Source organism: Lacerta agilis, chromosome 1 (genome assembly GCF_009819535.1).
Source record: "Lacerta agilis isolate rLacAgi1 chromosome 1, rLacAgi1.pri, whole genome shotgun sequence".
Taxonomy (NCBI): domain Eukaryota; kingdom Metazoa; phylum Chordata; class Lepidosauria; order Squamata; family Lacertidae; genus Lacerta; species Lacerta agilis.
The window spans coordinates 71,858,801-71,885,482 of record NC_046312.1 but is presented as its reverse complement, the minus strand read 5'-3'; the positions used below and the strand labels follow the sequence as shown (position 1 = coordinate 71,885,482).

Genomic DNA, 26,682 nt, shown 5'->3' with positions numbered 1-26,682 from the left:
GTAAAAACAACGAGTTAAAGTCAATGTTAATTTGCCTTGTTTTTAGGTTACCTTAACTTTGTAAAATAACAATAATGTTTTTACTCCTTTGCTATCCTTTAAATATTTTATTGTATCTTTACTGTTGCTTTTAACTAACCTGAGCACCGTTTGGTGGAAAGGCAGGATGAAAATGTAAGAAAATGAAATAAATAAAAGCTGCAGAGCACCTGTAAGAACAGTCTCCTCTCCTTCCTTGTCAATATTTTTTAGAAACAGGAGAAAAGACCTAAACCCTGTGACATGTGTTTATCAGATATGACATTGGTTTGAGTACACACATAGCAAGCAACAGCCTGTCTTCCAAAGTACTTCAGGTTCTCAAAAAACAGCTACTGCTAGGAGCCCTACACTGGGAACATCAAAAGACAGACAGAAAGTGTACGTGAGCATAAACATACAAACACATATGCATACACAAAAATACATAAATAAGTGAATAAATTGATAAATTGATAAGATTACAATATTAATGGCTCTCAGTAAATCTGGATATTAAGGGCATAATAATAATAATAATAATAATAATAATAATAATAATAATAATAATAATTGACAGGCTTGATACTGTAAGCTTTCTCCACTCCACCTAATAACCAAATATGTTCTTTAAAAAATGAAGCTGGTCAGGAAAATATTACTAATATGATTAAGTCACACATGCGTGTTTAGACAAGTAAACCATTACAGGTAAAAAGCTCAAAATGCTGCTGGCTATTTGTGTTTGTGTGTATTTATTTTAGGCTCTTGCAGGACCGTTAAGATACTGAGCTTTTACATAATATAAAGCTACCCGTCACTTAGCATCAGATATTTAACAATGATGCCACCATGTTCAAATTGCAGCATCTGGGTTCCAGACTTGAGCTTTGATACAGTAGGTAGAGGCTCTCTTATTTCAGGGCTTTCTTACTGTTTTCTTCCCAGCCATTTCCCATCTGTGTGATGGCTGTCCCTCTGCCCTGGGGGTTGGGCACCAATGCAGCTGGTGTCCTTGCCAGCAAGCTTTCCTCCTGGAGAAAATATATCTCATTATATCTCTGTAAAGGGTAATAAACCTCTGGATGTGTTTCGCCCCCTCCCAAATACTAAAATAAAAAGCTGTGGGTGAACAAATCACTCGATAAATCACAATGCCTGGGATAATGGGAAATGCACTTTTTATTGTACTTTTCATCATTTGTACAGTATTTCCACGTAAGCTTCTGTTTCCCCCCTCTCTCCCAAGTACTGTTTTTAACAGAATAAAAGGTCACACTTTCTGTTTGTCAGCCATGTTTTAAAATGACCGTAGTATTGTAGTACAAGCTGCTGCTGCTGCTGTTTTGTGTGTGTATGTTTTGCTAGTTTAATACTATCGGAAGTGTTGAATCCATTCTCTTTTGAACTTACATATTAAGATGAGGTAATCATTAGCAATAAGTCCTCTTTTGGAAAGAGGGAAATGTGCTGTGCAGGAATCAGCTGTCAAGAGTGCAACTCTGGAGCGGGCGACATCTCAAAAGAGGACTGACAATGGAGAACCTCTGTCATTTCATTTCTGCTCTTTGTTTTTTTTTGCAGCAGGACAGAGTTTTCCAAAATATATAAGATTATCCTTGTGCAGTCCAGTGCTCTTAATTTTGATATTTTGAACCTTGGGAATAAGTATTTGTCAGAGCTAAATAGTTCTGATAGCTGCATTGATACCAACTCACCGTCAAATTTTGGTATTAAGAAGAGGCATAGCTCAAGCTTTGATTACAAAAGGTCCCACTTTCAATCCTGGTATCTCCAGGTAGGGCTGTGAAAGACCCCTATCTCATACACTGGAGACTTCCTGCCAGTAATACTGAGGTTTTTGAGGTAGCTTCTGATGAGCCAGTGTGAACTATGGTATCTCATACACATCCACACATGTTCATCAGGTCTTCTGGAATGAGTTATTGGGGTAACCGTCACACCAGCTGTATTCCATAATCAGGTCATCATCCTTTACTCAATACTTCTGTTTCTTTTTAAGTGTTTGTACTTTTAACTATACCTTGATTGAAGATGGTCATAGTGATGTGTGTGTATTTCCCTTTTTATGGTAATACATTAAAAAAGCAGAACACATGGATCACTTAGATGCTTCTAAGATCCCCACATGTCTTCAGTGTTGTGCTTCTTCTCCCCTTTCTTTCAGTAAATTAAACCTTGTGTCGTTGATGTTTATGTATCCATACGTGTCCCATCTAGGTGATGCGTACGCAAAGTTCTCCTCTGGGCTCTTTTTTTTATCCATGAAGAGGATTGGCTTGGCAATTTATTCCTTGCACAGTTGGTCGGCTGAACTGTCCATGTATATATATATTCTCCTTTGGGGGAGGTGATTGATGTGCACAGTGAAGTAGGATCAAAGGAAGAGCTGGGGAGAGGGGAGCTGCGGTTAACAAGAATGCTGAAACATGAAAACATACTTATTGAATGTAACTGGTGGTCTAGCCCTTGTTTATAAAAATAAATCTTATGAAAGATGCACTTATTTCTATTAGTCTGCGATGTATATGTCTAGACCGATGAGCATATATTTTCTCTCCCTTTCTATAAAAATCACTTTTTAAACAGCCATTGCTTCAAGGTAACAGAGTCTAAAAATCATGTGTGTAAAAATAAACATTCTGTTTTAAGTTGATGAAGGAATCTATTATATTTGCAACGGTCTTTTGATTTATGAGGTTGCTTTGAAGGAGGGGGCGCTTTGTGATTTGTGGAAAAAGAATTTGCTTTTCCAAAATCGGCTCTATAATCCAGCTTTGCAATTACAGTTGCTATACCCTTGGGGTGAGTAATAGTCTATTGGTGGTTGAGAAGCTAGTCATGTATGCAGATATATGTGGGTGTAGATAACAGAAGCAATGGCTTTTGATACCATCATAAGTGTTAATTACTTAGGAATAGTACAGTGATTCTTTTTATCACAAATTGTTGTTTCTGTGATCGGCCTCTGTGCATATTTGGCATATTTGGCATATATATATTTGTGTGTGTGTGTGTGTGTGTGTGTATAACTTTTAAAGAAACTAGTGTGCAAATATTTTTTTAATGGCAAAGGGGGTGATGGTAAATGGAGCAAAATCAGTTGGGGAGGCTGCAAAAATGCTTAACAGAAGGAAAAAAATCAAACACAAAAACAAAAGTACAAATCCACAACAATAAAGCTCAACTCCACACCCGCCAAAAATTTAAAGGGTTGTAACCAATGTCAGTCATACTCAAAGTAGACCTTTTGCAGTTAATGGACATGACTAACGTCCATCAATTTCAGGTGGTTTACTCTGAGCATGACTAATATTATTGATTACACTTGATTAATGAAATAACTATCAGCTGTATTCAAAGCTAGATAATGTTTGCTGGTGTTGTGTATGTTGTGTTGTTATAAAGTCAAAGCAACAGAGTTGTATTAACTAGAAGACATAAGCCAGCCTCTCACCTTTACAACCTATTCTGTAAGTCCCCTGTGGAGTTAACACTCCCTCTCCATCATCTTTGGCTTGTTGTTACAGCTTCAAAGACATTCTAAAGTCTTTGTTGAATTAATCATTAACTCTTCAAAGTTATAATTAGATATTTGAACTTGAGTCCATTTAAAGAGAAGAAAGCCAGAATGAAAATGGTGGCCACAATTGTTTTTCTCCTCTTATGGCTCATCATAGGAGCAAGTGATGAATTAGTGGACTGAAACGAGATATCTAAAGCTTTGAAGGAAGCATAGCGATAGAGAGACACTAATCTGAAGAAGAGCTTTCCCCTTTGATAGTATTCATCCTTAGTTCAACAGAGCATCGAGACTGGGATTTACAGACATGGTTTAGTTAAAAGTTAAGCAATGAGATTGCGCTTTAAGTAGGAGATAATTAAGCATGTGCTTCACTTCCCTGTTTAAACCAGTGGGAAGATGGAGGCAATGTGTGTTGGTGGTTCCCATATCCCAGAGATTGGTCAGTTGCCTGTTCTGGATGGGATTGCACTCCCTCTGAAAAAACAGGTTCAGAGTTTCGGATCCAGCTTTGTCACGAGAAGCTCAGGTGGCCTCAGTGGCCTTTTATCAGCTACATATTATAGTATGTCAACTACAGGAATTGTGTGACTATGATGCTCCATGCATTGGTAACCTCAAGACTTGATTGTTGCAGTGGGTTCTGTGTGGGGCTCCCTTTGGGTTTGGTCCAGAGGCTCCATCTGCTGCAAAATGCTGGGGCTAGACTGCTAATGGGGACAGACTATTGGCAACACATAACTGCAATGCTCTACCTGACCAGGGTCAAGGTTCTTATATTAATTCACAAGGCCCTTAACAATTTGGTCCAACATGCTTCAAGGACAACCTAATCCCTTATAACCCTGCCTGATCACTAAGGTCTTGGGGGGAGTCACTGTTAGTGGTCCCTTAAAGCTTGGATGCACCATGTATTTAGTATTGTGGGCCCAATTTTATGGAACTCTCTTCCAGCTGAGGTCAGGCAGGCCCCTCCCTACTAAACTTCCGGCTCCTACTGAACCCATTTTTATTCCAGCAGGCCATTTTAACTGTTTTTTTAAAAAACTTTTTGTATTGCATCCTTGTAACCCACTTAGAGATGATTGTATTTTAAATAATAAAACAGAATAAAACTGTGGCCGGATTGTGCCTTAAGCTTCTTAACTGTCTGGCAGCATCTGCTACAACAGTACAGTGCATATTATGCCTACCAGTCTGCTCACACAAACTAATATAGGGTAGTAGAGAATTACGCACACACGAGTTCCAACAGCTTTAAACAATACTAGCTAGCCAAAGTGATGGCTAAGGGGCTGGAGATAGGGAAATTGCCATTGAAGATTATTTCTGAGATGCTGGGAGAACCTCAGCTTTGGGTCTCCCACTTTTGCCTCACTGTCTTCTGGTGGAGGATTTGACTAGACAACAGCTGGTAGCTACTATAGCACGGCTGCACAGTGGATGGGAAAGCCTGTCTCTATGGCAACAGTGAAGGCATTGGATGTGCCTCACTCTGCTCAATCTGGGGAATAGCTAGCTAAAGACATCTGGTCTGTGTAGATAAATCTCCAGGGAAATTAGCTCATTTCATCTGATAGTAACTACAGAAACATTGGACTCTGTTTAATAGTGTGATAATGAACACGGGAGATAGCAGACTAGCTCAACTGTTCTGCAAGTCAAAACCAATCTATGTTTAGTCAGATTGTTGCTTCAGGTTGAGACTTTAACTAATGTCTCCCTCAGATGATCTTGGCTGTAGTTATAATTTGAGTGTTAAAAACAGTATTTTGAGGTGATAATACATTCTCACAAAGAAAGGAAACTTGCTTTATACAGAGTTTTTAAAACAATAGCTGGCCATTTTTCTTTCCCTCTTTAAAACAAAAACAAATCACTGAATGTGAAGTTATAAAGTTTGTGTCACAATACTTAGGCTGGTACACAATTATGTTTGTGTGTGTGTTTATAGAAGTTGTACACTGTCTCCACAACCTACAGGGTGGTCCACAGTATAGAAACTTAATATATTAATACAATTAATAATACAAGTGTTGATTGGTGTAGCAGATGATGCGATGGACAATTTGATTCTCTCAAATGGGTATGGAAGGAAAGGGGAAAGTCTCTTTTTCGTCTTGCTGGCTCCAATGTCTGTGTTTATATGAATGTAAACTATATGCTGTGCCTTTTTATAGACTGTAACTCGAGGCTATGGAATAATAAAATGACATAAAGTGGAAGAACATACAACAGCATATATTTTCCCCTCTTTTCCTTATTTTCCTCTCTACACTAGTGAGTCTCTAATGAGCTAAGATGACCAGATATGAGAGTTTGCTGAAGAGTAATAATTTCACGTCGTTTCTAGCTTCTTAATTGCCTTTCCACATTACTGCTCTCAGGGCAGTTTACAACCCACAGACATAATGAAATGTACCAACAAGAATCACATTGCCGCCCTGTGGCAATTCATAAAGCACCTAAAACCAAATTGACAACATTTAAGGGGCCATTTCACTTGCAGCAGGGGTTGCCAATCTAGTGCCCTTGGAGCTTCCAGTGATGTGCCAGGCTGAACTTCCTTTTTTTAAGGAAATCTATAGCCTTCCTAGAAAGAAAGTTAGCGGTACAAGGCAAAATGTGCAGGTATCTTCTAAGTGATTTCTGTGAAATGAGAGTGGTGTGGCTGCCTTGAATATTTTTTCCTAGTACTGTACTGAAGAATACTCCCTGTTAAGATTAGACAGCAACAATGTCTCTCTCTATTTCTCTCTGTGTGCATGTAAGCTCCATAATCAGAACCACCAGGATATAGCTGACTTCCCATTGTAAGCATAATATTGTTTTATGCCATACCACCTCCATGGCAGGCATGTTGTGACTGGTGGCCCTGTACTTTCTCCAAATTAAAAATGTGCCCACTGATTTTTTAAAAAATGGTTATCCCTGCCTTATCAGCAAACAATAAAACAAAACCACTCCCATCAATATAACTGTTTCAGGTTTCTACTATTTATCATTCTAAGGGAATGAGCTGAAGTTTAGAAGGAACTTGCTTTCGTTGCATGAATGAGTAAAAATAGGCAGAGTGCAAGCTGAATGTGAAAGGAACCTGAGATATATTTACTGATTCTAAAATTAGTCTAAGATTGCTGCCAAAACCACCACGGCCAAATATTTCTGTGGAAAACATCAGTGCAGTGATGTATAACTGGCTTGAATATACAAATATCCCAAGTTTAGCTACTTGGAGTGTGTTTCCTCTGTCCAAAATAAATCTACAATGTATTCATTATGGAAAAAATAAGATGCATTTTGCTGGCTAACTATTTAACTTTGGACTAGTAAAGCAAAGTCATATATGGAACAACTCTTATATGCAGCTCTTACTGTTTTCTGATTCTTGAAATATTTTTATATTATTTTAAAAACCCTATTTTTATATTGTTCTGAATGTATGCAGTTTAGAACAATTTTGGCAGCTTGCTCTTTGGAACTAGCTTATTATTAATTAGTATAAATAACTGTACTGAGAAATGCAGTGTGTTTACTGAAAGCTGTAACTTTCTAGGGGCCATGTTGCATATAGGGATGCAGTGTTGCCAGCAGTAGGAATCTGACCTTCTGAAACAAAGTGGTGTCATGATAATGGAATGTGATGATGTCACATTGTGACCCCTGCTAGGTCAGAGGTTAGAAGCACATCGTGATGTGGTATGTGAGATTGTAATTCAGAAATGAGCACAACATTTGTTTACCGTTTTTGGCATCAGCATAAAGTAATTTTTGTATTACTAGTTATCTTCCAAGCCAGGCTGTACCTTTGCACAGTTTATTTGTTTTATTAGTTATATTTACACTCAGGCCTTTCATTTGGCAAAGCATCATAAATGCTTTTCTGCATTTATGCACACACAGGAAAAATCAGCCCTTGTTACTGAGTTGATTCAGTAAAAGTATATTGTCTTTGTTTTAGTGGACGTGGAAAGAAAATGGAAACTAAAAAAAAAAAAGTTTAATTAGAATTTTCTGTCTCCCTCTCATCCTTATTAACCAAGATACAGCAGGGTATCTTTAATTTCTTTTAAACTGTATCCCTCTTCAGTTGCCTTAGGATCCCTGAGGTATGTACAGTAGGACACTTCTGGTACCACATTGATGGAAAAGGAGCATAACTGAATATCAATCATGGTCAGATATTGTGATAGTCAACCAGTCTGATTCTAGATAAAGCAGTCGTTGTGGGTAGAATTCTTGAATCTATTGGAATCTCCATCTTAGTTCTCATTTTTTCCCAGTGGTTTCTTTATCTCCTTGCCACCTCTGTGTGTTTTCCACACTACCACTTCAGCTTTCTGCCAATGCACACTCAGATCTAGCCTAGCTGGCGAATTGGAAACCCCCTGCAGAGGTATGACACCAGGAAAGCAACTTGATCCTGACAACTCTGGAAACAAATTGCACTTAATGATACCTAGATAAATATTTCCATCCACCCCACCCCATCACGTCCCAAGTCCCTCACATGCTGTCAGGAACTGCTGGATCTCTGTGCATGGTCCCTGTGTGTTGACCCTTTCAACTGCAGGTGGCTGCTTCTTAGTGACATACCTTCAGACTCTGGACTGGCTTTGCCTACCCAGGGTGGCTGTTGGATCACCCTGGACAGAAAGAAGTCCTGTTTTAATTAAGTTGACCTTTGTTCATGCAGCAGCTTCTTCCTGAGCTCTGGTATTTTCCTGTGTCCTTGGTTACCTTTTGATCTTGACTTTGGGCTTGCCACTCGGTCCTGCCTCCTGGTTTGTCCTCTGTTTCTTACTTACTTTTTTTCTAGTTACAGGTAGGTAACCATGTTGGTCTGCCATAGTCAAAATAAAAAATAAAAAAAATTCTTCCAGTAGCACCTTAGAGACCAACTAAGTTTGTTCTTGGTATGAGCTTTTGTGTGCATGCACACTTCTTCAGATACACTGAAACAGAAGTCACCAGACACTTATATATAGCGAGAGAGTGGGGAGGAGTAATGTTTCAGTGTATCTGAAGAAGTGTGCATGCACATGAAAGCTCATACCAAGAACAAACTTAGTTGGTCTCTAAGGTGCTACTGGAAGGATTTTTATTATTTATTATTTTGTTTTCCCCCCTACTGATTCCTGGCTTGCTCCTTGACCCTGTCTCCAGGTTTGCCCTGTGGGCGTGAGTGACTTACTCTTTGGTCCAGACTACTGGCTGGTTCCATGGCTCCTGGTTCATCTCAGACTGTTGCCCATGGCTTGGCCCTGATACATACAGTCTTTTCATATAATCCTACCCTTGACTCAAGCCCAGATTGTCACTGAAATGGAGTTTCCTTAACACCCACTCTATTGCTGTCTTCGGTGTTTCTCAGTACATCAAGCTATAAGAGTCTGGCTAATTTCTCTCCTCTCATCTCATCTGTGTTGTGGCATCCCATGCATCTGTCTCTCCTTAGCCTCATTCCATGCCCACAAGCTCATTTAAATAGCTGAAAAGTTTCTCAATAGCTTCTCCACCTTCCCACCTTTTGCCACTTCCCAGTCAGGTTAAGCACTTCACCTCACCACTCTTTCAACAATACAGGGGAAGAGGCCTAGAGATGGCTGTAATTCAAAAAGAGGGAACTGGGATAGTGATAGAGACTGTCACCTGTGCTGCACTGTAGGGAAAATTTTATGCAAGAAAATCAGGTGATCTTGATCTCTGAAAATGGACTGGTGTTTTGTCTTTTAAATGTACCGTACTTTTAAAAGAGTATAATGTAGGAAAATGAGCAAGAAACTGTGCTGTAATGAAATTAGAATTTATCGCCTAATACTTTGGTATTAGATGCAAATTTGGAGGAAATCCAGTCATTTTGAATAGTACATTTGAAAATGCATGCTTCAGGATAAAGAATTTGATCTTCTGTTTCAGATAATAAGTTGAATCCAAACTTACATCTTCAGTCTAAAGACAGGAGATTTATTTGAGCTTTCAGTCATGCAATTAAGAATCACATGGAGATGGAGAGCAGGGCTGCAACTGTGGGACTTCCTCCCACCCTCATGACCTCGGGCAATCAGAGTTGCACATCATGGGAGGGGGGGAGCCTCTGTGAATTTTTAATCAATGAGGTTCTTAATTGTGTGGAGTCAAGGCCCAAAGGAGGCTATGATCATAATATCAATTAAGTGCTGAAGATTATAGCCCAGGTAAAATTGTATAAGTCTCTCAGGGAGCATGTAATTCACTTTTACAGCTTTCAGCCATTTAAATGCTGCTGCTTTTGGTTACCCAGTAGAGTGATTCAAAAAATTATAACGCACACTTTAAGCACATGTTGTATTACAATTATACTCTTGGTATTCACTGAGAAGATTTCTGGAATTTCATGGAGATGGCTGCAGCATCAAGTCAATATGGGGCAGGTGTTGCCTCTTCCCTTGTCCCCATGGTGTGTAACATCCAGCCTGATTAAATGTTTTGGAGAACTCAAAAGCTTGCTCACAATTTTTTTTAACATGTTGATCAACCGCTAAAACAAACAAACAAACAAACAAAAACCCCCAAAATGTAGAATTGTAGAGTTGGGTGGGACCCTGAGGGTCATCTAGTCCAACCTCTTGCAATGCAGAAATCTCAACACAGAATCTTCATTGTCTTCATCTTGTTCAGATTTAAATTTAAACCTACCATGCACCAGCAGGTCCCAGGGCAGGCTACAACAATTTATAATCCAGTATTAAAAACAATTAAATTACAATCACAGGAATAGGGTAGGTCCTGAAAACACACATTTCAGATGGCAATGCTGTGGTAAAAACATTTATCTTCAGCAGTTGCCGAAAACTGTATAGTGAAGGTGTCAGACCCACCTCTTAGGGGGAGAATTCCCAAACTTTGGGTCTGCCAAAGAGAATTCCCTCTCCTAAATTTCTGTGGATGGTGGAACTACCCCTCTCCTGATCTTAATATGTAAAAGGGTACTTTGGAGAACCTGGTAAGGTACAGCTTAAATCCCTGCAAGTAAAAGGACATTTAGGTTGAAATCCTATATAGGACTGCACTGTATCAGTTTGCCAAACAGGTTCTTTGAGATGGGTCTGTGCACAAGTGTAGCGTGGAATATAAAGGAAGATTCACAAGCTTATAACTGTTCCTCATTTGGAGAAAAATGTAAGGGGGGCCACACAAATATTCAAGATTCAGAATGTGAGCACTCCTTTCAGCAGGCTCATAAATAAAGGAGAGCATAATTGTTTTGCTCATTGAGTAGTATGTAGCTAGAGCTGTAAGTGGATTACACTTAAAAGAACAACCATTAACAGTAAACAATGCCTTTCTTTGAGGATGTCTGTAACCCCAAAGTTCTGAACAAACAAAGGAATAATTTGCACCATGCATTGACGCTCCAGTCATAACTGAGCTAAAGATGGGAATTATTTCTTTTGAATATCTGAATCATACTTGCCAGCTATCTCTTGCTGCAGGGTAGTTTACATTACATCCAGCTTCTAGATTTGGAACGGAAATATTTTTGTATGCCTTGGCTAACTTTTAGAGGCAACATTAAAATGCTTACTGAACGAGTTTTGCATGCTTATAAGTTGGGAGTTTTTTTTTTTAATTACCACTGGCGCATGTGTTTTTTTTTGTGAGGTGTATTAAGTGCCCACAGACTACAGCTTGAGTGTATAACTGTTATTGCAGCTGTGTGGAGGAGCATGATGTGTATTCCCTGGAGTGGCCTTGGGAGAAAACCCAAATATGTTGAGGCAAAAGCAGGTTGTGTTTATGGAAATGTCAAACAGAAATATGGAGTTTGAACTCTTATCACAGTGGAGTGTGACATCAAGAACAGCTTAGGGATTGTACAGATGTGAATGAATAACAGTTATGTGGTAGATTTATTTTTAATTTCAGGACCAAAATGGCTTCATGCCTTTTTAATACGTTTTTAGAAACAGAATCACTCACTTTAACTTTGCTTTCTCGTTTGGTTGCAGACTGCTAAGACTTGAAATAAAAGTTGGTTCTTTTTTAAAGTGTACTTAACAGTTCATTCTGTTGGATTACATTAGCAGTTCATTACATATAGACTCTGAAAGGAAAGCACAGTGAAGAGCTTGGATGCCCGGTTTAGTTTCCTCATCTACTTAAAAAAAAACCTTGTGTAAAAAACCTTGATATTGATCAGTACCTCATCTTTTCACATGTAAAATTAGCTGTTTCCTACTTGTGCCACTGATGGCTGGGATTCAAAGTGCAACATGCATTGCTCTGCTTATACATGGGGGCTTCTCTGCTCCCCTTTTGCAACAACAGCTCTCATGCTCCCCCAAAGCCCCCTTCCCACTAGGGAACCACTCGTTGCTTGTGCCCAGTGGGCTGGATCTTAACTGAAATGTCTGGGGTAGTCTTTTGAATCCCATTCCCCAAAGAGTCACATAATTGCCAGTTATAGCAAACAATTGAGACCACAAATGCGTAGTTGCTTTCCAAACGGACTGTGGATTTCTAGAAGATGGTGGTTCAGAAAACAGATAGGCTTTAAAACAGGGGTGGGGAATGTTCTTGGCTCTGCAGGCCAGATTCTTATCAGAACTGGCCTTCAGGATCAAATCTGACAGGTCAGTGGGGCTGTCCACTTGTCAATCGCATGATGTCACAATGACATCAGACTGGGTGCTTTGACGTCCAGAGAGCCCTGCTGGGTGCTTTAAGCACCTGAGGCTTTCACTTTTCCACTTATCAGCTGATAATGAGAGGGCAGAAGCCTGATTTCTGCAGGCCTCAGCTGCAAAATCAGGTTTGCCCCAGGGAACCCACCAGTGCAACTGATCCGTCAGCTTTACTGCCCCTCAGCTTAAAGGTGGTAGAGGCAAAGTTTGATTTCCCTTGTCAAAGCATTCTTGGGAGCACTCTTTAAGACTCACAAGTGTGCATTGGTAGCTACATCTCTACCTGCCCTCTACATGTGACAGAAAGTGTGGGGCAGGTTGGTCTAGTTTAGGGTAAATTTGAACCCCTGGTGAGCCCTGTTTGGCCCTTAGGCTACAGTTTCTCAAGCCCTACTTTTAAATGGTTAGTGCTAGCCCTGCAAAATCTGAGCATTCTGGTGCAAGAGAGAAGTTGAGTTTGTGTATAAAGCTATATGTGCACGTTTAAGGCCACAATTGTATACCCTGTTGCCTGGAGAAGCAGCTAACCCATGGGGGAACGACGACCCCTGCTGTCCTAACTTCCTGTCAGTGATGCTGCTACTACTGACCAGGAAGGAGAATGGGTGGGATGAGGTGACAGGATGTTAGAGTTGTGTGGATGTACCAGGGAGTAATCCCCATTGATTTCAGTGGGACTTCTGGTAATCTTGCACAGCGTTGAATTGTAAATAGCCTTACTTCCAGAGTTTGTATCTAATCAAATGGTGAACTGCACTGCTAGCTCAGAACTAAGTGTTTCTTTTAAGTGCTACCAAGCCAACCTTATGAAAAGGGTGCAGTTAAATTGTGTATGATTTCACAATTTTAGTGTTTTTTAGATGTTTTCTGCAGCACCTAAAAGTTTTCTTTTTTTAAAAAAAAGATTTAAATTAAACTGGCCATCACTGTAGTAAACCAGAGGACTCAGTATAGTTTGTGTGCAAATTCCAAATGAATGTCGTCTAGCCAAGCCAGAAGTTTAAAAATATCCCTGTGTAGTCATTTGCCAGAAATGACTGCATGTGAAATTTGTCGGGCACAGGTGCACCATGGTCTTGTCTTGGGAGGCAAAACTTTCCCTCAAAGCAGAGGAAAAATCATTAGCCCAACACTTGCTGAAGTCAGCAGAGTGACAATAATCCTTTTCATTTAGGATTTGGCTTGTGTTTAGTGTTGTTGATATAACAAAACTATGGTTGCAGTTTTCAGTGAAGCACACCCAACCCCCTAGGTCTTTATTATGTACGCTCTGTGTTAGGACAGTTCTGGTTAGAGCTTATCACCTATGATTAGTTTAATTAAGGGAAAGTGGCTTGATTCCAAATGTTTCTGCACAGTAGAGTTCCTACATAATGTGGTGGGATAAAATGTGGGTCTTGCATAGTCCTTGGTGCTAACAAAGTGAATATGGAGATGATTCGGGCACAGTGTCAGGATCCAACTCAGCCTTTACCAAGGTTGCAAAAAATGGAGGGCTGAACCACCAAGAATTCACCTAGAGAAATGAGAGTTACTCTAATGTTTCCATTTCAGTATTTCCCCCTGAAACGTTATCTCAAAAAAATAGAAAAACAAAAAACCCCTACTGCCCCTCACATGTTTACAAACCCGTGTTTACCTCACAAATTATATTTCTCTTTAGAGAAAGGCAGCCAAGACTTTATCCAAAGATTGGCAAGCACACATACATGTTGTCTCCTGCACAGCAATAGTCAGCTGCAGAATCCCATCATGAAGTAAAATTTGCACACACAGGGGTCCCTCATTCTAAGAGGATCAAGATGGTTAGATACATTTCTGTCTGCTTCTTTGAAGTGTGCCAGAGATAAAGTTTTAATAAATGTAGATGCTCTGCAGGTACATATCCCTGATCTCCTGATTATCACCGTTTCTTCTACCAGAAGCATTTGCGTTTAGGCCAAGGTTGCTGCTTTGCAACTGACTATCAAACACATGAAAAGATTCTTAGTATGTGATGACCTTTAAAGCATCTGATATAAAGAATGTAATAATTACAGGAAAGAGTTTTTCAATAACATTTACAGAATTGGACACATGTTTTGGATATCATACAGAGATGGGAGGGCAGTTTCCCCACCAGCAACGGATTCTTCTGGAAGTGGAAATGCTGGCATGGAATATTCCTGCCATGATGTAATGACTGGCGCTGTATGGTTCAGCCCTGAGATTTGTAGCATGTGCTCTGGCTCATATAGCTTTGACCATGCTGTCATAAGTGTAGGTGCGACTGCTAATTTATAATTTCTGTCATATTTAACAAGGTGATATACTATTTCTATAATTTAGGCAGAAGCCAGATTAGGATCTACTGGTAGATTTTTGGGTCACTTGCAGCAGCAGATCAGCAAGAGTTGCTGACTCCCAATTGCTTAAAAGTAGCAATGAAAATATGTTCCCCCCCCCTTGCCTAAACTAAGCTGCTCAAACAGAAACAGCTTAGGGGAAACAAAGAGTGGCTTTTTGTGTGAAGGGGCTGTAAGTTCTGTTCTAGTACTGGATGCAAATTCCTGGGCAGAGAGCTTGATCAGAAGCACCTGTCCTTTATTTCTAAAGGTATATTTTTTGCATACACATTATATATTTAAATGGCTTTTCATTTTCTAGCCAAAAGGCTCCCAGACTTTAAGATCAACAGAAAACAAGACAGGTGGTGGATCTTGGCATTCTCCCAAGGCAGAAAGTTGCCCGCCTCTAAGTTATAGTGCGCACATGTCACTGCTGGTGAAGGAACAGTGTCATTTGCATTAAGGCACAATTAGGAATATCTGTTCTGCAGGTCTAATTATGTCCCAGTTTGGCCCGGGACAACGTTGTCCACAAACCATGCTCACCTGTCCCACACCTGTGATGTCAGTTGAGGGGCAAGTATGGGCATGGCTACAGAAGAATAATTGGGAGCTGAAAGTGAGCTCCTGAGAATTCCTTTGCAAGTTGGGCTCCCTCTGAGCACTGATCACCTGATCAGGGAGCTTCACTGACACTGAGACTGTGCCTTCAAAGGGGCTTGCTGTAACCACTGATCAGCAGTTACATGGAGTCCCTTTGAAGCCTATTTGCCGGAAGTTTAGATTCAAATGGAACATTTCCCCCCCTTTTTCATGCGTCTGTTCCTCCCACCTGCCAAAAATTGGGCCTTGAGAGATGGGAGATGCTGGCTGGATCTGATTCTCCATCTTGGCATAAGAACATGAGAAGTGCCCTGCCTAATTAGACCAAAGGCTTGATCTAATCATTCAACTTGTTCTCCCACTGGCCAACCATATTACTACAAGCAGGACCTGACTGCAACAGAACCTTCCCCACTTCTGGTTCCCAGCAAATTCCATAATTTTACTGTATGCTGTCTGAAGAAGTACTTTATTTTGTCTGCCTGGAATCTTTCAGCATTCAGCTTCATTGGATGTACCTGATTATTATTGGGTGGGATGAGTTGCTCTTTCTATCCACTTTCTTCACACTATGCATCATCTCATACATGTCTATGGCATAGCTGTCAACCTTTCCCTTTTTTGCGGGAAATTCCCCTATCAGTACTATACTATAGACTATACCGGTAGTACTGATAGGGGAATTTCCTGCAAAAAAAGGGAAGGTTGACAGCTGTGGTCTATGGTGTTCTCTCTTATTCACCTCTTTCTAAACCAAAAAGCCCCCAAAGTTATAACTCCTTCTCATAAGAGGAGTTCCTCCTGTTCTTTTACTTGCCCTTTTCTGAATCTTTTCCAGCTCTACCGTATCCCTTTTTGATAACTCTTATTTGTGTTTTTTGCTTGTGTCAACTATTCCCCCCAACACACCCATTTTCTCATTTCTCTTCTGCTCACACTTTATGCTCTTAGTATATTGGATTGAGGCTGTTTTAACATATATGTCGTGCAATCCTGTGCATATTTACTTGGATTTTAACAATGCCCAGTGTGTTCAGGATTGCAGCTTCAGTCTGGTCCATGTACTGTATGATACCTCAGAGTGGACTTCTGTAAATAGTGGCTGGGGAAAACCCAGCCAGATGGGTGGGGTATTATTATTATTATTATTATTATTATTATTATTATTATTATTATTTATCATCATCATCATCATCATCATCCAGTCAGAGGTTCATGTGCATCAACATTCTGTCAGAAATTCTAACTTGTTTTGAATAGTTCAATAAAAACACAACTCCCCACAGTGAGGTGTGTTTTTAGTGCCCAACTCATTCCTGACAACCCCACTAAATTTGAAGCTATTAGTCCCAGTTTAAAACTGGAATAGCTGAAATGGAATCCTCAAAATGTAGTCTTGCTGCTTTTGTAAAATACCTTCACATCTAAATCACCGAAATTTCAGCTTGCTGTGGAATGGTATGTATACTATAGGGTATATTAAAGTAGATCATGAGGACTTGTTTGTTTGTCTTTCTAATGAGTGACCCAACTTATTTTGAATATAAATAGCTTAGCCTTTTGCCTGTCTGCAACTTTCTCTGGCAGCTGTGTCTAAATGTAGTGACAAAAATCAGTCAGCCTCCCCCCCCCCCCAATTACTTATTGGGCTTATACAAGGCGAGATATTAAATACACTTTTGTCTGTCACCCAGCCACGGGCAGGGGAGGGGGAATTTGCCAGTTGCTAACGGATACCTGGCATTTTTGTGTATGACCATGAAGAACAGCTTGTGAACTTTCACCTCTGATGTTTCCTGAATAACATGGGTCTCATTTAGGTCAATAAGCCTTTATCAAAACGTCAGGAGTGAAAAATGTGTCTTGGTGTAAGCCGACTGGTCGTTCTCTCCAGTTGCAGGAGTCTATAGAACAATCAATGTTCTCTAAGCTTGTCTGCATGTCATGCAAAGAACTGGATGACAGTAACCATTGACTACATGTCTGTTTCATTGTCTTTAGGGCAGCCCACATTTGCATATTTGTCAGTGTTCCTGTTATCCAATGAACCATGGAGGGTCTTTAAAAACACACAACTCTCATGCAAATTTCACTCACACAACACCCCCCCCCCCGCACTTTGCAAATCTGAAAGCACTCACAACTTAGTGTTTCTTTCTATTTTCGTACTCTTCTTACAAAATTAAACTCTAATTTGCATGTGTGGAGTTTTTGTTCAGAGCAACCCTTCTTTTCCCTTTCTCAGAGTTTGGTTTTGCTTAATCACTATTTATTTGTTTTTTGGTGTGTTGAAATATGGTTCTTTTGCATCACATATATAGCACAAGTCCCCTATAACTGCTGTTGATTACTTTATTATTATTATTATTATTATTATTATTATTAAAAGACCCAGCTGGCATATCTGTTTGCTTATTAGCTGTTTTTGTCCGGGATGGGGTGAGAAGACCTAGGAGTGTTATTAATACACTGAAATGGACACAAGAGAATCTTAGGATTTGTGAGCATGTGTAAAAGTGAATAACATATAAGCTAAGAGAAAAAGGTCTCTTGATATTTTCATGTATGCAGCTGGATCAGTCACAGTGCAATCCTATACAAACTCAGAAGCAAGCTGCATTGAATGCAATGGGGCTTACACCCAGATAGATATATCTGAGATTTCACTGCAATTCAGTATTTTCGAATTAGAGGGAGAATTCTGCTCCCCACTAAATATTGTGCTTAAAAAACACGAATGAAAGGGAAAATAACTGTTCCATCACATGCTAAACTCCATTATCAGATTCTGAGAACAGTTTTCCTATGAAATGAAACACACACAAAAATATTTCTTGCTTTTCCTCCTCACACTTTATAGATGTGAGACTTATACTTTTCTGATACAAGGTCTGTATTTATGCTATCTGAATAACATTATTGTTTTATAAATAATGAGTTTGAAATTAAAGTTGCAAACCTAATTGAACTTCACATGAATTAAGTGAACTTGGCTAAGACTTTGAGATGAGATTAGTATCCAATTATGGCATGCGGGATTTGTTTTGTTTTTATCACATGGAAATAATCAAAACACCCTGTAATAGTTTTTAAACTTTTAATCATTCTCCTGATTGTTTGTTCCTACAGGGCTTTACCATATATTTTCTGACTCACAGTTCTCATATTTCATTTTCTGCTAATGCCACCTGAAAAGTATTTAAAGCATGTTATACTAATCTGTGCCCCCCCCTTGTCTGTTTCCTTTAGGAAATTGTATTAGTGGTATTTTTTGGAACCGAGTATGTAGTTCGATTGTGGTCTTCAGGATGCCGCAGTAAATATGTTGGCTTCTGGGGAAGACTTCGTTTTGCTAGGAAACCCATTTCTATCATTGGTGAGTATATAAAGTTATCAATGGCTCCCATTGCATAAAATGAATTCCCATAGTGATTTCTCTCATTTTCAAAAAATAAAGAGAGAGTGTTTTCCTGCAAAAAAAGAAAAAAGAAAAACCCCAAAACCTCCAAGCAGTTTACAAAAAGAATAAAGCAATAAAATTATCAGTAAAAAGAGTTAAAAACAGCTATTTAAAACATTCAAATAAAAATTAAAACCAATTACAGTGGAACCTTGGTTTTCAAACGTATTATGTTCCAGAAGACTGTTCGACTTCCAAAATGTTCGAAAACCAAAGCATGCATTTCCAGAAGCATTTACGTCTGGAAAGCTAAATACGGAAGCTGTGTGGCACGTTCGGCTTCTGAAATGCAATAAAAAACCGAAGCAGTTACTTCCAGATTTTCGGCGTTCAAAAGCTGAAATGTTCGACTTCCGATACTCTCGAAAACTGAGGTACCACTGTATAAGCTAGAAAAATATTAAAACACATCAACATTATACATATCTAGGTAGGGTTGTCTAAAATGTTTTTGGTAAGTGTCAAAACAAGCACAGTGATGGCACCTGCTTGATGTGTGGATGCCACCACACTAGAAGTCCCATTTCATACAAATGTACAAGCATTACGCAGCATCTATAAAAGTGCCTGTTCCACAGATCAAAGCAGTCAAGTGGGACTACATGGGGTAAGGCGATTTCCCAGGTAAACTGATCCCAAGTTGTTCAGGGCTTTCTATACTAATAGGAACACCGTGAACTTGGCCCGATAGCAAATTGGCAACCAGTGCAGGTTTCTGAGCAGAGGTGTTGAGAAGGTCTCACTCCTGAGCAGAGGTGCTGAGAAGGTCTCACTCCTGTCAGGAATTGTGCTGCAGTATTCTACGCTCACTGCAAATTCTGGATCAAGTGCAAAGGAAGCCCCACACACTACACATTGCAGTTATCTAGTCCTGAACTGCACGAACTACTATGGCTAGGCTTTCCCAGTCCAGAAAAGGTCATAGTTGTGTCAAAGGTGCTTCTAGCAGTTGAGGCTGCCTGGGTCTCTAGTGACTGTATGTTGTTGTTTTTAATTTTCCAGATCTAATTGTAGTTGTTGCTTCGATGATCGTGCTTTGTGTGGGTTCTAAAGGCCAGGTTTTCGCAACCTCTGCTATCAGGTAAAATGATTAAATCTAATTTTAAAATCCTTTCTTTTTCCATCCTGTTAAAAAGTGTATCTCTTAATCCACTTTTCCCCATCCCAGTGCCATGTACTGGTTAGAATGTTAGAGTGGTTAGATTTGGACTGGGGCTTGGGAGGTTCAAATCCCCCACCACCCGTGAAGTTCACTGTGTGACCTTGAGCCACTCCCTCCCTCTTAGTGCAGCCTACTCTACAAGTTTGTTATGAGGATAAAATGCAGAGGGGACAAATCGTGCATGCTGCCTTGAGCTCTTTGGAGGAAAGGTGGGATATGGATGTACTGACTAAATAATAACAATTTTAAAACTCACTCTTCCACTTTCAAACATCTGTTCTCACTTTTTTCATTCACTTTTCTTTTAATGAACTTCATTCTAGAGGCATCCGATTTCTGCAGATCCTGCGAATGCTTCATGTGGATCGTCAGGGTGGCACATGGAGATTGCTGGGGTCAGTAGTTTTCATACACAGACAGGTATGTAAAAACTTAGAAAGGAAGTTCAAGTAATAAGGATGTTTTACTGTTAGGCTGCCAGATTCCATAGACCATATATTGTTCTTGGGGTATCTTGGACTAAATGAAATCCCCCTTCCCGCTGCTTCAGTCTTTACTCACAGTTAATCACATTTAATCAATTTAATTAATTAGCTGATTAACTAAAACTCATGTTATTTGATTGACTAAGGCTGCAATCCGATACCTGGAGTAAGCCTGACTGAACTCAATGATGGGGCTTACTTTTATATACATATACATACACATACACATACATGTACACATATACATATACATATACATATACATACGTGTGTGTGTGTGTGTGTGTGTGTGTGTGTGTGTGTGTGTGTGTTTCAACTGTAAGGTTTCTTTTACAGGGTGACAGACCTAATAATTTTAAAATCTCTGTGTGTGCAGACAAACCCCTGTAAAAATAATTTGCTGTAGTTTTGGTGTAATTTGTTTCAGTTCTACTAGTTCCGATCCTACTTTCTCTCACATATGGCCACTTGAATCCATTAAGTCTTACTTCTGAGTAGACTTGCATAGTATTTTGCTGTCAGTTAATCCTTTGTTATTTTGAGAACAAGGTTAAAAATATCATTTTTCCAACTTCAGTTTGCAATTCTGCTGCATTAAAGTAACTGACAATAATATTTTTTGACCTAGTATTAAGGTATAATTATTTGCTAAAGTGCAAATTGGAAATATCAGGTGGTAGTCAACTAAGCATTATGCAGAGTAGAGTGACTGAAATTAACGAACAGTTTGATTAATGTTTGATCGGTTAAATTCAGTGTGGTAGCTGAGTGCAATAATCAGTCATTTGTTTTATGAAATAGCATTTGGCAGCAGCAGTATTCTATGCGCCTCTGGTTATTCATTAATTTGCTCTTATTCTTCTTTTCAGGAATTGATAACCACTCTGTACATTGGATTTCTAGGCCTGATTTTTTCTTCTTATTTTGTGTACTTGGCTGAAAAAGATGCTGTGAATGATTCGGGCGAACATGAATTTAGCAGCTATGCAGATGCCCTTTGGTGGGGAGTAGTAAGTATAATCCATAGTACATAGTTTCAAAATTAGAAGAGCCTTTTTGTCCTAATGTGATAATTTTTAGTATTTCTATGAAATGTCCTCATTCAGATCAGATGTAATACTTAAACCATTACTGATTGCACAAATGGTGTTGCATCTAGTTTGACCATTATTCACAACACAGCCTATTAACTGTTTTTGGGTTGTTGTGTATGCACTTTCTTGATCTGAGATAGTAAGGATTTGTGAATGTCATTTAACTTGGTATAATGGACCAGACTCTGTATGTGGGCCCAGACCTTGAAAACCCACTTTTTATGAATGGAGTTTTCAGGATTTCTGCTCTAGTTCCAGCGATTACCACTCATCGTGTGAGTAATGCGAGCAGCAGAAAACAATCGTGAATCTTGTAGGGAAGATAAAGAAAGGCCTTCAGTCAAACTAGCCCACAGTGATTCTGGTTGCACCCCAGAAATATAGGGCAGCAAATTGACATCCAGCTTCAGCAAAGCAGAAGTTTGCCCAGAATTCTGCATGTACTGAAGGCACCCAGAATCTCCTGTCTCATTGGGCTGAAAAATTGAAGGTGAAGCCTTCCTCACCTTCCATCACCAAAGTAGTGCTCAATTCGCTCTTGCTGAAATTTGCAGGTGGCATCAGGAGGACTATCTCCTTGGCTTCGGCAATACCTGAGGGCTCAATAAGTTCAGACCAGTACTGGAGCAACAACTGTACTGGTCCTGAAAATGTTATATCTGAGTCAGGAATGTGCTTTCTTGTGTCAGGTTTTTTTGCTCTCAGCATAGCCTCTATTGTTCTGGCATTGTACCTTTGTTTCCTTTGTGTAGGCCTGCAATTGTAAATTTACTGAGTGTTTGCTCTCATTACTTTCACTTCGCACCAGTTAAGCTGAATCTGGATACCACCATCAAGATAATGCAGACTGCAGGTGTTTGTTGGAGCCACCTTGCTCAACAACATGGACAGGCAATGTCCAGGGATATTTGGACGGGGGGACCAGATTTGCTAAATGAGCACATCCAGTTCTCCAAATAAGTGTTGTACAGATACACCACACATTCAGTAACTGAGAAATGGGATGGCATTTTTCAGATTTTTATCTCTGTTATGTAGCCTTCTATATGAACTCTATGAATCTCTCCCTTCCATATTCTTATATGTAAAATAGTAAATACAATGCAATCTCTTGTGGGATCAGCAAACTTGCTTTTTAAGCTTTTAAACTCTTTCTAAGGGGCTACATTACACTAAAATGTGTTCAGCTTCTTCAGAGGAGTGGCTTACATGGCTTCTTAATTAAAGGTGGCAGATGCAACCATATGCAAAAAAGGCACTGTCTTGATTTTGGCAGCAAAAGAATACTTTTGTCAAGCATGAGTGGTGCTTTGTAAGGGCTGCAAAGCTTTCCTCAATAGGAATGGAAAAAAATAGCCTATAAAAAGAAGGCAAAGCAAAAGAAAGAAAATACAGTCCCCAGCAACATAAGCAGTAATGTGCATACAATCTGAATACAATTCCCATTGCTGAATGATCCTCTGAAGATCAGAACAAAAAAGATTTCAAACCAAGTGGTCAGGAACTAAAACATAAGACTGAGTTTCAGAGATAGCAGGTTCCAGCTAGCCACAATCTCAACTGCAACCATTCTTTCCCCCCAAATTTAGGCATTTTAAGACTATGTTTGATTGCTTTTGGTTGGAAGCTAGAAATCAAATTAACCATGAAGTTGGAGATGCATGAATGCATTTCAGATTGTATTTTTCTTCTGCTACAAGCAGCTTCGGTGTGTGTGTGTGATATGTTATGAAGGACTGGAGTGGGGGGCAGTGTCTAACCCTTCCCCCTGAAATACAACCCAGGCCCAGCTCCCTCCTGAAGCTGGTGGACATCCAATCAAGCTGAATGTTGGAAGATTCAGGACAGATAAAAGAAATAACTTCTTCACGCAGAGCATAGCTAAACCATGGAACTCACTCCCACAGGAGGCAGTGATGGCCACCAACCGAGATGGCTTTAAAAGAGAATTAGACAAATTCGTTAAGGAGAGGGCTATCAAAGCCTACTAGCCATGATGGCCATGCTCTGCCTCTGCAGCCAATGGGAGGAGGTAGTGCTCCTGAATACAAGTTGCTTGGAACAACAGGAGTGGAGAGCGCTGTTGCGCACAAATCCTGATTGCTGGTTTCCCACAGAACATCTGGTTGGCCTCTCTGAAAATATGATGCTGGACTAGACAGGCCATTGGCCTGATCCAACAGGCTCTTCCTTATGTTCTGGTGTTGGGGGGAAACAGTGGCAGTGGCTATTAAACTACCGGTAATCAGTGGCTATTAAACTAATCCCAAACTACAATCTCCTACTGTTTTTGGACTACAACTCCCATCATCCCTTGCTAGCAGGACCAGTGGTCAGGGATGATGGAATTGTAGTCCAAAAACAGCTGGAGACCCAAGCTGGAAACCCCGGGGAAAATATAGGAAGCTGTCCTTTTGGTGATAGTTGCATGATGCTCTTGCATCACAATTGCATCGTAACTGTTGCACATTTCCCCTAAAAATATGTTACCTTTGAACAACCGTATTTCAAAGGCATCACTGAGTAGTTTGACTGGAATATAGCTTCTTTGATCATGAACTCTTCTGTCACTACTAGATTTTACTAGATGAAAAGAGAAATAAAATAAGACATCCTAGACTTTAGATTTCTTACATACTTATTTCAACACAAGAAATTTTAAAAAGAACAAACTCTAATATATGGCACTAACTGTTAGTTGTGAGCATGAATCAGACTAAGCTCAGCACTTTTCTGTCCCATCGGTTTAAGCGGCAGGAGTAAACATGCACTGAACTTCTTCCTATTTAATTCAGTGGGATATAAAAGTGTTTAATTTTGGCTAGAACACACACATGTGTCACTGTGATTGATAGTGTAGAGCAAACCTTCTACTGTTTCTAGTGCATTTGAGTAGTAAACAGAACAGCTGGCATGCGGCAGTGTATACTTTCTGAAGTAAAACAACTAGGCTATTAAGTTTTTGTTCTAGAAAATGTCACAAAATAACAACGATTTAATTATACTTAGAGGCAACGTGCATAATTTGCCAATCACTGCTACTTTGAAACTTCTCTTTATTTTGCCTGGATTTCTGCTGGATTTTCAAGAAAATGGGGGCCAGCTTTTTTTAATGGTGTGCTCCTTAGACACCCCTATCTGTTGTCAATCCATAACTAGAGTTATCTGTTAAAATCATTCTGATTAATAACATCTTGTATTTTCCCATAAATATATTACATATCTAAGTAATTATAAACCACATGAATGGTATGTAAGAATGAATCTTTTTCAGTTACTTGCAACAGAGATACTGGATTCAGGCAGGGGGTGTCGTGGAACAACTGCTCACTCACAATTGCCAATTGATGCAAATGTTTTCAAATATAAAATTGCCCCTTGCCCAGTACTGAAGTCACTTTTCTAAAGAAAAGGAAAAAAAAAAACATTTCCAACCTGCTTTTTTATTTCTTATTTGGGCCAGTTTAAAGGTCATAAGGTGGAAATTCTAAATCACCCCTATATTCCTGCCAGTGACATGTATATAGTAAATGGCTATGGCCACAATCCAACAGGTGACTGAAATGCAGCCAGCAATTTTCCATTATGCAGCAGCTTGCATTTTGGGCTCTTTGCCTTCAACAACATTGGGACCTGTCTCCACACAGCAAATTTATTCCCATTATGATCTGTTCCATAAACTGTGAACTCTTTCTCATACATAAAAGCCTGGTTCCAGATGGTCACCTAAAAACTAACCTTCACCCACTTGGTGCTGTCCCTTTGTTTTGGGCTGCAATTCCCGCCATCCCTTGCTGTTGACTATGCTGGCTAGGATTGGTGGAAGTTGTAATCCAAAAGATCTGGAAGACACCGGATTCAGGAAGGCTAACCTAAACAATGGCACAAAGGAGAAGATGGGAGGAGAAGTATGTAATCTTCAGGGTTGCCACAGCAATTCAAACCATGGTTTAGGTTGTGCACCCCTCCAGACTACACCTCCCATCATCCCTAATCACTGGATATGCTGGCTGGGACTGATGGGAGTTGTAGTCTGGAAACATCTTGAGGGCCACAGATTGTGCACCCCTGGTTTAGGGGATCCTCTGAACCAGGATAAACTTAATTTTCATGACTGTGCTAGGCAGGATCATGGTTTGAACACATCATTCTTCAATGTGAGACCATTTGCATAAATATTGGCTTAAATCAAGCATGGGTGCTATTTCTGTTTGTAATATAGTGGTCCTTCTGCTCCAGTTATTTGAAAAGAACATCCAGAACTGTTTTCATGTACTCTGTGGGTTTTGCAGGGCAACGTTTTCTTTGGGAAAGAGGATTACAGATTTATAACGTTTCAGCTGATGATGACTTTGCCCTTGCAGAAAGTAATTCCACTAATACACACTAGTACACCTAATTATTGTAGCCCCACACTCTTAGTGTTGCCTTCTGTATTACATTACATTGTGGACTGAAAGGACCATCAACTCTCAGGAACAGCTTTTTAGGAGGTCAGAGGGTTTAAGTGGGCAGGAGGGGATCAGCAAAAATTAGGTGCCCTGACTTGAATGAGGAGAAGTGCCTTACACTAAATCCAATAGTATGTAAATCTGTTTGTTTGTTTTTTTAAAATTGCAGGTTCGGGAATAATGGTAGGAATGCAACAGCAGTTAGTCTCAGAGCAGAATCCTGCATTTTCCAGAATACATCCCAGGCTGTTTCTATCCTTGCAGCATTAACAAAACCAGTTCAAATGAAGCTAGCATTCTGCCAGGGTTTATAATTTCTGCCACTGTGAAAGGGCTGTATTTTATTATCTGATAAGTATTTGGCCCTGGTGTCTGTGCAATCTCTAAATACTTTTAAATTCCATTTGCATTATATCCCCCACCCCCGCACAAGTTTAAATGAAGCAAGCCAGTGTTTGTCACTATTAATCCATGTACCTTTGGTTATGGTTTATTTTCTCTTTGTTATCAGCTATTTCCGATGGTAATCTTAACTTCGCTGCAGCTTCATTTCTCTAGACTATTAAACAGGGATGAGATTAGTCATACAACCACTCCTGTGGTGATTCTACTAGATCAAAGCCTTGCAGTGAGAAATGACTGTGTGTGACCATGCTTTTAATTGAAACATTTAACTTTTCCTGCTGAGTTGTGATGAAATTTTAATGTGATAACCTATGGATAGACCTTTGTTTGCCCCTCCCCTGACATTCCAGTGCATTTACAATGAAATTGCAGAATTCCTTTAATCTTTTTATCAGAAATTACAAGTCCACAGCTTGGGGGGGGGCAGGTGGAGAGCAAACCAAATAAGAAAACCCACACATGGTACA

The 26,682-nt window shown here is 39.7% G+C and overlaps 1 protein-coding gene across 1 annotated transcript in view; it reads left to right on the top strand.

Annotated features, from left to right (window-relative positions):
- The window catches only part of KCNQ1 (potassium voltage-gated channel subfamily Q member 1), a 276,868-nt gene that overhangs the window by 53,509 nt on the left and 196,677 nt on the right, over positions 1-26,682 (top strand). The window contains 4 exon segments of the mRNA XM_033173022.1: positions 18,408-18,534; positions 19,621-19,699; positions 20,104-20,200; positions 21,135-21,275. Of these exon segments, the coding sequence (XP_033028913.1) occupies positions 18,408-18,534; positions 19,621-19,699; positions 20,104-20,200; positions 21,135-21,275 (444 nt within the window).